A 13,226-nucleotide genomic window follows, 5' to 3' on the forward strand; every position below is an offset into this window, starting at 1 on the left:
AGACTGTGTTAATTACTACTTTTCCACTAGCAAATAACAGTACAATCCCCATGTTCCTCACTTAATGGTTTAAAATTCTTAAATGACTTAAGAAACATACACAACATAGTAAAAGCAAAGGCAGTAAGGATTCTAACCCGAATGCCACATCACTCTCTACAGGGACAAAGGGTTTTACTAAACACTATTAAGTGGGCTAGGAAAACAGCCTCAGACTAGTGTTTGACATTCTGCCTCTCCTTCCCCTCACTCTTTTTCTACCTGGGCCAGGGTAGGACTCAGTATAGAGCTCATGCCTATTTCTACCTCCAGCACACCAAAAGGAGAAACAAATCCTCAAGGAACAGAATTCAGTAAAATCCATGGAGTTTTCTTAGGTGGGAAGGAGGGAGCAATAGGGAAGGAGGGGAAGGGGAGGAAACCTATTTGAATAAATAGTATCTATTTTTAATTTTAACAATTTATTACTGTATAAACTTAATTGTGATAGTTTTAAATGTCAACTTGCCACATCCTAGAATCACCTTGGAAGGCATGTCTATGGGGGATTGTCTTGATTGTTAATGGAGGTGGGAAGAACTACCTTGAATGTGGGCAGTGCCATGTCATGAGCTGGGCCCTGGACTGCTTAAGAGTGAACTAGCTGAGTACAGAGCAACAAGCACTCTTACTTTGTACATGACTGTGGATATAATGCAAAAGGACCAGAGTTGGCGCAGGATACACCAAAACCAAGTTCTCAGCACAAAAGAGATTTATTTGCCCTGCAGGGGCAAAGACAGGGGATGGGAGACAAAGGAAAGAAGAAAAGGGTCAAGGGAAAGCAGGGTAAAGGGATATCTGCCCTGGAGGGAAAAAAGACGGCCTCTGGATAAAGTAGAGCAGGCACGTCCTATAGGCAAATGGCAGTTTATAAAGAGAAAAAGGGGTTCCCATGTTAGGATGGGTTGAATTGTTTTGATTGGGCATGTTAATTAGGGTAGCCAAAGGGGGCTCTTGATTGCTGGAGTCAAGACTTTGAAACCTGGACCTTGGTGGTCAGCGTCAGGAATGAGTCTGGAATAAGAAAGTGTCCAAATAAGGGAACAGACCTTGGTGGCTAGCTTTAGGAATGTAATCTAACAGTTTAATAAGGAAGAGGGAATGGGGGGTGGGGAAAGGACTGCCAGAGCCATGTTTGCCACGCTTGAGCCTACTAAAACCCTTCATGATGTTTTCAGTTCCTGCCTTGACTTCCCCACAATAATACATTATAACCTGGAATTTTAAGTCAAATAAATAAACTCTTTCTCCCCTAAGCTGCTTTTAGTCAGGGTATTTTATCATAGCAATAGAACAAAACTACAATATTTATTTAAAAGATGTTTGTCCTGAGTCAGGGAGAAGCGAAGTATCATGGCAATAATAAGCACACAACCCACTACGGCTGCAGTGCCTACCTGTCCTCATGCACAGCCCTCACACCGGCCTGAGGGAAGGCCTGGGCTTAAGCGATCAGTAGTAAGCCCTGGATGCCCAATTAAAAGCCAGGAGGTTTGGTTCCAAGTCGCCCAACACGACCTCTTTAGAGAAAGGTAAAGAAATGCTGGAGCGAGCTGAGCCGTTCCTCATGCCGTTTTTTTGCCTGCCTTCATGACTTTACAAATGCCACTAGACATGGTTCACACCCAGCGGCTCTGCGGCTGGCAGCAGCAATGTCAAAAGGTAAGAGGAGGACGAGACAGCAAGCACAACTAGAGAAAAGACACCCGCCAAAATGAAAACCAGGGCAGCAACTAGGACAACGAGCATCAGCCAAACCCTAGCATGGCTGTTGTGTTGGTCGATTTTATGTCAACTTGACACGACGAGCTAGAGAACAGAGGGGCTCTCAAATGAGAGAATTCTCCAGACGACGGGCCTGTAGGCACGCTTAGAGTGCATTTTCTTACTTAGTGACTGATGTGGGAGGGCCCAGCCTGTTGTGGGTGGTACCACCCTGGGCTAGCGTTGTATAACAGTTTCCTCCAATATTAAAACATTCTACCCTCAGGAAAACTCCTTAAGCAGGAAAGTAAACAATGAAAAATAGCTTCAGGAAATCCCTGAAACTGACCAGATTCACTAGGCACCTATGAGCCAGAGTAAGCAGTAAAAGCTGAGAGTCCCTCTCAGACAAAGAGATGCTGAGCTGCAAAGACTCTCAGAGGAGAAAAGCTGCAAAGGAGACTCTGAGACCAGAGCAGCTGCCTGGAAGGAGCAGAAACCATCCTGCAAGAGGTTTAGACCAACTGAGGCACCTAGAAAGGACACTCTCCAACCTATTGAGCTAGCTGCAGGCTGTGCAGTGTGCTCCAGGTTCCCAGTTGTGTGAGCTGTCACCCAGACTGAAGTGGGCTTTAGTAATACATCTGTCTTTGAGTCATTTCTGCTCCTGTAAGTAACCCCAATAAAACTCATTAGTTCACCAAGTGGACTTTGGTGGTATCCATACTTTGGTCTGTCATGAAATTCCTATCTGGGGTGAGTAGACATGGGTGTTGTATCTTCCCAGGAAAAATTCTGTCACACAACAGCTGGAGGTCCTGGGTGCTGTAAGAAAATAGGCTGAGCAAACTACGGAGCAGGCCAGTATGCAGCGTTCCTCTATGGCCTTTACATCAGTTCCTGCTTCGAGGTTCCTGTCCCGACTTCTGCCAGTGATGGACTGTGACCTGAGAGTTATAAGATGAAATAAACCCTTCCCTCTTTAGTTGCTTTTGGTCATGGTATTAATCACAGCAACAGAAGCTCTTACTAATACAGCTGGTCTGTCTGACTCCTACACAGCACATGCATCCCCTCAATCTCCTTCATCCGTGAGCAGTCCTCTGGGCAAAGGACGATCAGTCAGAATGATTCCTCCCTCACAGCAGGCTCATGAAGGGCTAACTTTCTCCCAGCCCCTCATGTGTAGCTGGAAGTTTTCTCCAGTCCCACCAGGCTCCCACAATCCCATGGCCCGCTAATAAAATAATCACTCAGAAGCTTATATTAATTATAACTGCTCAGCCATTAGCTCAGGCTTATTACTGACTAGCTCTTACACTTAAATTAACCCATAATTCTTATCTATGTTGAGCCATGTGGCTTGGTGCCTTTTCTCAGTTCTGCCTTGATATCTTGCTTCCTCTGTGTCTGGCTGGTGACTCCTGACTCTGCCCTTCCTCTTCCTGTCTCTCTCCTGAATTTCCTGCCTGGCTATAACATGACTCACCATAGGCCAGAGCAGCTTCTTTATTAACCAGTCATAGCAACACATATTCACAGTATAGAGAAACACATCCCACAGTACTCATGGGTTTTCTGTCAATGGCAAGCTTATTTATCCATGCTTGGCAGCCCCTTACCCTGCTAGTTGAAACTGTCTCAATCTTAATTTACAGGATACTGAAACCCTTGAAATAGTTCTAGAATGTCCCATGGTTTAAATATGCTACCTAGACATCCCAAGCTCACTAAAAGCTGCTAAATATCAGGGCTTTTCAATAAACAATTCTGGCCCAAAACATACCCCACACCCCACACCCCACCCCCGCATCCCCTTGAGCATACTACAGCAGTGAAAATGCACTTTTCCCTCAAAAGCATTAATGATCTTCAAGTGTAGGCATGAAGGTTCAGTATTTAAAGATTAGTAAAAATGTTCCTCATTCTTAGAAAACCAAAAACACAGATATGGTTAAGGGACTAACAGAACTTGCTACCTTCCATAACTATTCATAAGGTAACACTCATCATGGAATTCTGTAAAAAGAATCACTAAGGCCAGAAAATAGATGAGATAAAATTAATATGTTAGATGACTTGCTTAAGATATATGGATAAAGGTAGCTGTGGTACTCTGAATGTGGTTGATCTCATAAGTTCATAGGGAGTGGCACTATTAGGAAGAGTGGCCTTGTTGGGATAGATAGGCCTTGTTGGAGGAAGTGTGTCACTGTGGGGGTAGGCTTTGAGGTCTCTTTTGCTTAAGTTTTGCTCAGTGTGACTGTCAGTAGATTTCCTATTGCCCGCAAGATGTAGGACTTTTAGCTACTCCTCCAGCACCACATCTGCCTGCATGCTGCCATGTTCCCCACCATAATGATAATGGACTGAACCTCTGAAACTGTAAACAAGCCACCCCAATTAAATGTTTTCCTTTATAAGAGTTGCTGTGGCCATGGCATCTCTTCACAGCTATAGAAACATTAACTAAGGCAGTGGCCATACTTGGGATCATGAAAACCAAACTTTAAATTCACTTGTAAAACAAGGTATCACTCAACTGGCACAATTCTGACAAATAAAATTAAATAATCTGGGTTATATAAGAATTTAGGCAGGACTCATTAAACACAAAAGATCACTTTGGACCAAATTATTTTAAAATATTTCTAAGAAAGTAAAGCAAATGAATAGATTATAATGCTATTGATTTTAAATATCATCTAAACATATTAAAATGTACTAATGCTCATATCATTAATTAAGAGTGTGTTACAGCCAGGCGGTGGTGGCGCACGCCTTTAATCCCAGCACTCGGGAGGCAGAGGCAGGCGGATCTCTGTGAGTTCGAGGCCAGCCTGGGCTACCAAGTGAGTTCCAGGAAAGGCGCAAAGCTATACAGAGAAACCCTGTCTCGAAAAACCAAAAAAAAAAAAAAAAAAAAAAAAAAGAGTGTGTTACAAACCAAGGAAGCTCCATAGTACAACAGTTGCCTAGCATGTAAGGGCCCTACAACCAAAACTCCAAACCAAAAGCTAGTAGCTATTAAAATTTCAAAACATTTTTTAATCACAAAATGTAAACTCCCTGCAAAAAACCAAAGTAATTTTGTCAAAAATTTCATCTAGTGAAAACATTGAGGCAAAACTCATCAAGCTTAAAAAATATTACCACAAAAATAATAGTTAATAATCAAAATAAATACTAACAGCAGACAATCATTTGGCTGAGTTGCCTTCACCTGTGCTCTCCAGGACATCCCTGAATGTGACTCCCTCCACTGCAAGAACATAAAACACTTAGAAGCTGGAAATTAAAGAGCCAGACGGTACTCACTTTTCAATTTCAATGCCAAGTGGATTCGCAGGACGGAGAGACAAGGGAGGAATCCCTTTATTCCTGTCAGTCCTCATATCATAATAATTCATTTCATCCACCCACACTGCAGACTGATCTAAAATGCCTGTGAAAGTTAGGAATATGCACTCAATAAGATAAGGACCATCCAGGCACCTTTACATCTTACCACACTGCTTTATTATTTTTTTAAGAGATTCAAGGGCACTATAGCTCAAATTCTTTTCATGCTCAGCGGCTTTGTAAAAAATACTGAGAAGCTACAGAATGGCAAAAGTAACATCTCTTGGTTGTCACTATACATTATTCAATAAAGATGATTTTAAGCCACTCACAAAGCATTCTGGAAAAAAAAAAAAGATGTTTTCCCAATAACACATAAAATTATTTGTACACTGTTAAGTATTCATGATTAAGTTGATAATAACATTTGAAAAGTAAAACATAAGATACAATGATATGATTTATAACACTTTATTCAAGAAAATACTCCGAACTCTGTCAACTTTTGGGGAAAAAATGGCTGAGAAATCTCAAGACTCAAACATTCAAGCTAAGCATTAACTCCATAGAAAGCTTCTTGAACATGACTAAGGAGAAGCAGTCACATGTATGACTTGTATTTAATACTGAGGTTCTTTTCCTGACTTCCACAATCTAAAGTCATTTTACTACAGGTGAAATGCACATGTTTTTAACATCATTTACATGAATAATTATGCCAAAAAAAGTCTTTGTGATTTCTCATTCTCTTCATTATTCAGAAGGCTAGAAAAGTCCTACATGATACTTAAAAAAAAAAAAAAAAAAAAAAAAAAAAAGCATTTTTCCATGGTTTAGGCTGATTTGATAAGTTCAACAAAATATCAAATGAACAATTAAAATGGTTAAAGAATGCATGGCTTCCATAATGGAAATAGCTAGATTATTCAGGACAAGCTGACTGGGTACAGACCTGCAAACAAGACACAAACTCTAAGGACCAAGCTCTGTACTGCCTTAGCCAGTACAGCACATGCCCATTACCACTCTAGGGACTCTGGGCTGCAACAGAGCAGGAGCAAGTATGCCCTGTGGCCGCACCAGGAGTAGCAGAGGCTGAGGCTTCCCAGAAGAAGGGTGTCTGAACACCAGGCAACAGGACTGTACAAACAGAGCACTCCGGCAGCCATAGTAGACATTAACAAGGGCTCTGTACAGAAGTCCAACACACTGGGGCTCTGTCATTCAATCTGCATTGCATCTTCTGTGAGCCATTCTAAATACCCTGGGCTGAGTGTTCAGAAGACAATTGTACTTTCACCAAAATTTCTTCATGTGCTATATAAACAAATATTATAAAATATGACTTTTATAAAAAGGTATACACTTCCTCCAGAAAGCTATAAAACAGGTCCATGCTTTGATTTCAGAGTTCACTTTCTGAAGATGTGAAAAATATATATTTAAATGGTGTTATATTTCTATATATACATATATAAATCATATACTAATTCAAATTTTAGCTTTCCTCTATTCCTTACATTTTTACTTCAAAGGTCTATATAAGGATTTGTGGAGGACAGCACTGTAGGAAAGCTCTATGAGCTGAGATAGATAAGAAAACCTTATTTTTCACTATACTGAGATCACTGCCTGAATTTAATTAGGACTGCTGTTCTTATAGTACACAAAATTTTCTATTTATTTATGCAAGACCTTACAGGATCACAAGGAGGAATCTAACAATATTTTATTGAGATAACGTATCCATGGGAATAATTTTAAAATTACTAATTTGTTCTTTAAAGTGCTACACACTTTACATTTATGCTCTAACTTATCTAATCCCATGAGGTAGATGTTACCATTCTGCATTTATTCACAGAAAACAGACACTGGCGCTAAACAGCCATTGGTGGTAAGAGCCTAGGTTTAGAATCTGAAGTTTGGTTCCTCAAACCCAAATCTTTTTTTTTGTTAATGACACTCTCTTTGTGCCAATTTTTTTTAAGAGTTATAAGGAATTTATTAGGATATAAATCAGAAAAGATAATTCACTAAACAGAATAGGTGAATCACCACAGGGTTCTGGAAGGCTGAGGTCCGGTTCTTGCCACGTGAGCCAGTTTGCACCATCCAAGCCCAAAAGGGGAGAGAAGAGCTTGGCCTATGTGGCTCTCTCTTGGGGTGTTTTTTTTTTTTTAAAGATTTATTTACTTATTATGTATACAGTGTTCTGTTTCCATGTATCCCTGCAGGCCAGAAAAGGGAGACAGATCTCATTACAGATGGTTGTGAGCCACCATGTGGATGCTGGGATTTGAACTCAGGACCTCTGGAAGAACAGCCAGTGTTCTTAACCTCTGAGCCATCTCTCCATCCCACCTCTCAGGTCTTTTTTTTTTTTTTTTTTTTTAAATGCTGAATGTCGTTTATTGAAGGAGGGAGGAGGTCTTAAATACAGGCTTACAGCACAATGGGAGAACCCCGGAGGGCAGAAGTTTGCTACCAATGTTTTACAATCTTGCATCTAAGCTGTTAATGTCCAATATGCAGGATACACAGACAAGGAACTTCCCTTAAGCATTCAGGAGGGTGGAAACCCAGCAGGGAATTAGCATAGGGAGGACATCAAGGTCAATCAAACCCAAATCTTAAGCCCTGCAAGGTAGCAGGAGGTAAGTACACAAGAAAAGAGGAAGCATACATAACTTCAAGGGGACAAAGAAGAGCACGGAAAGCTAGAAGGCTACATTTCATCTGGCCTTGGAAGGACACAAAACATAAAGAAAGGGGGAATATGTTATAGATAAGACTGCCACCGATTTGGCCAGAGTAGAAGCTATAGCACTCTGAATCTTAACCGTATAACGGTGTTAAAACAATGTCATATGCTCAAGATTAAGAAGCCAAAACTAGTATTCCAAACTGCCAAGGGGACAGATTTTATCAGTTGTAAGACATTTCTTTACAACTGTCATCTTTATACTGACAGGCAACTTAGTAAACTGCCTTTCAAAGAATGGTGCACAGTGAGTTCAGAGCCAGTCCACAAGGCTCTATCATGAGAAAGAAAAAAAAGTCATGAACCAAAAAGGTAATGCAAACTCTGAGACGCATCCTGGCATCATCAAAATGAACAGACTACATCTAATGAGACAAGACAGTTGTGTGTTTTACAAATTCTACCAGTTTTAACACCTGACAGCCAATATTCTTTCTTTAGGATAAAGTCACTATGAGTCTTACCTATTTTTTCAGGTTTGAGTAGCTTAAAAGATACTGTTGAGGTTCCTTTGCCCCCTGACTTGGTCGTGACAATAATGTCTCCTTTGTCATTTTTGGCTTGCCCCACTCGACACACAATTTTACTTGCAGACATCCATTCTGCCGTGAGGAGGCAATTATGTCCACAAATTGTCAAGCCTGAAAGTAAAAGCATGTATACGAACAATTAAAAACAAACAAACAAAAAAGCCCACATTTCCTGTTCCAAGAGACACAGGCAGTGGGCGACAGTCATACCTGACAGACACAGCGGTTTGTTGACTCACCACTACTCCACTTTATCTCCCTGGTTTTCTTTCTGACATCTAAGACTTCTGCTAGACTGTATTACACTGTCAGCAGAATTAGAACAAGCAAGGATTCCAGCTAAGTGCAGGCACTCACATTACTTCGACTCTAAGACTTAAATGGTTTCCAGAAAGCACTGCTACCATTACAAGTTGAAGTTACTGACACAGGGTGATAAAATACACAGAGACATTTAGCAACCATTTCCTAAAGGATTCTAAACTTAGCCATGTTCTAAAAAGAATCTGTATGTGCTTCTTCCAGTGTTCAGTTACACACGGTCTTATTGAGTGGACTGAACTGAGTATTGAATGTATTTCATGCACAGACTAGACTAGAACACAGTGACTCAGATGCACTCTAGGTCACCACTAGATTACTCAGTTCTTACACCTCCACAACAGCTGCTCAGTGGTAGTTTATCTGCTTTAGTGTTTTTCTAACAAAACTGTCACTATCCTAGCCTTTCATTCTTCAGCTTCCTAGTAAACCAGCACCCCAACTCAGGCCCATTTCCATGCCCTGACAAGAAGCAACTGAAAGCAATGCCCAGCCAGGCTGTCTGGGAGAGAATGACTCAACTCTAAATGCCAGAGCATGGTGTAGAAACACAGCGTTGTAAAGCACATTCATAAGATAACTATCCTGCCAGGTAACAACTTTGTAATTCAAACTGAGGAATGGGCAGAGTTCAGATGCACTTGGTATGAGTAACTATGAAAGATATCGAGGAAGACACAGGGGGTGTCAACTACTCAAGAACAAGGTTATGCATCTGCTCATACCTGCTTTCAAGGTTCCTTTGATTTAGTATCTAATCTGCATTTTACTCCAAAGATTAATAATCAGCACATAATTTAGATACAGATTCTAACAATTATCCTCAATATCACAGATGAAAATAGATCATGTGATCTTTCTTTATTTCTTAAGCCCACTTTTTGCTTACTTACAAAAAACTAATGAATCTATCTCACGAAATATAATAGCATCATTTTTTATTGTTAGGAGAGCACTGGAGTTTTTTGTTGACACTGTTCAGTGAGATAGGGTCTCACTATGTTGTGCTGCCTGGCCTGGAACTCCATGCTGACAGGCTGGGCTCACCATCATGGAGAGCTGCCTCCTCTGACTCCCAAGTGCCGGACTCAAATGAGCACACCACCATTCCTGGTTTAGCCTCAGGTTTTAAAAAGTAACTTGACTAATATAGGTGTCATCTCAGTTAAAAACATGGAAATTATTTAACAAGTTGAGTTTGCTCTTTTATAAAAATGGTTTCCTGGCAACAGATGAGACAGAGCAAAAACTAAATCAGCAAGGTAATGAAAGTAATATCCATTTGGTCACATAAAAATAGCACCGTCCAAAAATGAAGCAAGATTAAATGTACAGAGACTGCTAACTCATATTTTGACACTATAGGTTACAATTTTAATAATGAATTCCATCTATATGGTATGTTTCCATGCATTCCAAGGTTCCCCCCCAACACAGATAAAGAAACAACTGGACTTAACTATGTCAAAAGCTCCTTCAGTAGAATACTTGCCTCACACATACAAAGCCCTGGGTCTGATCCCTCAAACAGCGTACAATCCCAGCAATTGGTAGGAAGAGGCAAAAAGATCAGGGTCATCCTCTTCACTCACTTATCTTTGTAAGAATAAATTTAAAAGATGTTTCCTAACTATCAAAAACTATGGGGGCGGGGGACAAAAGAAAATAATACATAATATAGTTAAATAACACTAGCAAAGATGATTATCTGAGAAGCACAACCCTCAATTATTAGCTACAATGCTAAACTTCAATTTGTTTTCTCTAAAAAGAAAAATTTTTTCTGGATAGTCAAAAACTAGTCACCAGCAGTTAACATGGGAAGGCAGTTCCAGCTCAGACTCTAGTTATGAAAACAGTCAAAAGAAGGTCAAGTCTAGAATGAACTCATGTGAAAGATTAGAACTGTATCCAACAGTATGGACTGAGAATGTACCTCTACACCCTCCTTTGCAGTTCACATATCGATCATAAGATTATACATTAAATTCGCCCTCTAGCCCAACTATCCAACGTTCAAATCTATTTTTAAAGCTGTATTTAGCTTTTATCATTAGCAAAATAAGCAGGACACTCCCAAATTGAAGGCTCAGAAACAAATCTCAGCCATGACAAATTTCTGAAGGATTTGGAGAAAGATGGCATAAAGATCATTTGATAAATAATGACTTACACACACAACACACACACACACACACACACACACACACACACACACACACGGTGGTATTTTGTTGTACTCTATTAAAGCTTGCCTGAAGAGCAGAGGACAGAGGTAGGCTAGCCACAGAGTTAGGCATAGAGGTCAGGCAGTGGTGTCAAACACCTTTAATCCTAGCACTTAAGAGGCAGAAGCAGAGATCTGTCTGAATTTCTGTGAGTTCAAGGCCACACTGGGCTACATGAGATTAATCCAGTCTAAAAGAGAAACAGAGCCAGATAGTGGTAGCACATACCTTTAATTCTAGCACTTGGGATCACACACCTTTAATCCCAGCACTAGAAAGATTGAAACAGAAAGTGCTATGGCTGGGCAGAGAAAGGAATATAAGGTGAGAGGAGGAAGGAAGCTGGGCTCTATCAGGATGAAGAAGGAGTTGGTAAGAAGGGGTGGTGGCTGTAGCTTGCTCTGCTTCTCTGATCGTTCAGCTTTCACCCTGCTATCTAGCTCCAGGTTTTTATTATAAGACCATTTAGGATTTGTGCAACAACAACAACAAAAAAAAAGAATTCATTTTTATTCAGGTCATTTTATAGAGATCACTGTAAGGATTCTGTCCTTAATTACATCATCAGCCTTCAATGGCATCCCAGCCTAAAAAGCGGGTGGGCCCTCTGTGTGTCCCTCTCTTTCCTTTCTGCTTCTTCCTTCTCTCTCTCTCTCTCTCTCTCTCTCTCTCTCTCTCTCTCTCTCTCTCTCTCTCTCTCTCTCTCCCTCCCTCCCTCCCTCTCCCTCTCTCCCTCCCCTCTTTCCCAATAAAGCTCTAAAAAATGTAACCATGGCCTGTGATTCCTCGTCCAGCACTCTCCTCCATCGGTATGGTCGCAGGAGCAGCACGCCATTTAACCAACAATCAATCACTACTTCAAAACTATGTATCCTACCTTAACAACTCAAAATGAAAGCCAGCATGCCACAATGCATCAGAGGCCATGCCCTTACCTATAAGGTCAGTGGGACCAGTACCCAGGTTCTCCCCTCTAATTGTGACCTTGGTCCAAGGTATCCCTTCATTCGGAGAGATGCCTGTCACAAGTGGGGGCTGTCGAGATCGAGACATTGTGCTTTATGCAGCAAACACGTGATCAGGTTATAGAAACAACCTGTTAAAAGAAAGGAAGAAAGGTTAGTGCCAATTGACATAACACTGACTACAAGCATACAGATGTTTGACAGTTGGTATCAACACAGAAAAAGTATTCATTCACTACAGTTGTAGAGTTTTCATTGGTTTGGACATTCAGTGTATCTATCAACATTTACTAAGGATGAAGTTTACGATGGACACTTGTTAGCACTGTGAAAAATATTCCAAAGAAACAAAGGACTAAGCCCTACATTCCAAACGTTTTCAACATAGTGTCACTGTGTAGCTCTAGGCCTACAGAACTGAATCTCAAATACACACATAAAATCATCCTATTGTTCTACTCTCCAAGTTTTCTCAGAAACATACTCTAGTTGTAATTAAAATACATTTATATTCTAATAAGTGAAGGAATTCACTTCATTTTGAATTATTGTACAGTTTATATTTTCTATCACACACTAGATACATATATATACAACTCAAAATACAAATGTCCTCATATGAACTACCAATGCTTTCTGAAAACTTATGGCATAGATTTATGGGCAGAAGCACATATTTCCTTACTGCTTAGAACAAGCAGCATTGCTGGGCGGTGGTGGCGCACGCCTTTAATCCCAGCACTCAGGAGGCAGAGGCAGGCGGATCTCTGTGAGTTCGAGGCCAGCCTGGTCTACCAAGTGAGTTCCAGGAAAGGCGCAAAGCTACACAGAGAAACCCTGTCTCAAAAAAAAAAAAAAAAAAAAAAAAAAAAAAAAAAAAAAAAGAACAAGCAGCATGAATAAAAATGCACATTGGGAAGTCAAATGGAGGCATGCTCAAATCCTATACTCAGATTTACTAATTCTGTTCTAATTGAGTGGTACTTTTTTTGTATGCAAAATGAAGCTAATGGTAGAACCCATTCCATAAGGTTATCATACAGATTACATAGATAATCCTTGGAAACAGAACATGGCATATGGGAGGTAACTAATAAACCCTGCCTTCCCCAAAGATTCGGAGATTTAGATGCTTCAGAAGGTGGGGACCAGACTCACAGGCAAAAGCAAAAACTTGCTGGTTGTATGCATGATTATAGACCAGGAAGCTGGACTCTGGTTCCCTCTTTCCTTCTCCATAGTCAGGAGATCAGAAGTTTGGTTTCTTAAGTCATAGGATGGGTGTGGGAGGGTCAGGGCAAGTTGAAAACAGGGATCAGAGGGAACCTGG

The 13,226-nt window shown here is 40.6% G+C and overlaps 1 protein-coding gene across 2 annotated transcripts in view; it reads right to left on the reverse strand.

Moving 5' to 3' along the window:
- Window positions 1-12,006, reverse strand: part of Exoc2 (exocyst complex component 2) — a 143,001-nt gene extending 130,995 nt beyond the window's left edge. Inside the window, exons 1-3 of one of the 2 annotated variants that reach the window (XM_042278314.2) lie at window positions 11,867-12,006; window positions 8,317-8,493; window positions 5,065-5,191 (exon numbers count right to left, since the gene is read on the reverse strand). In XM_042278314.2, coding sequence (XP_042134248.1) covers window positions 5,065-5,191; window positions 8,317-8,493; window positions 11,867-11,984 — 422 coding nt within the window. In that variant the 5' untranslated portion in view covers window positions 11,985-12,006. The remainder of the gene's footprint in view (window positions 1-5,064; window positions 5,192-8,316; window positions 8,494-11,866) is intronic. The other variant, XM_042278316.2, reaches the window with a different exon arrangement.
- Window positions 12,007-13,226: the final 1,220 nt, after the last annotated feature.

Source organism: Peromyscus maniculatus, chromosome 5 (assembly GCF_049852395.1).
Source record: "Peromyscus maniculatus bairdii isolate BWxNUB_F1_BW_parent chromosome 5, HU_Pman_BW_mat_3.1, whole genome shotgun sequence".
NCBI classification, from domain to species: Eukaryota; Metazoa; Chordata; class Mammalia; order Rodentia; family Cricetidae; genus Peromyscus; species Peromyscus maniculatus.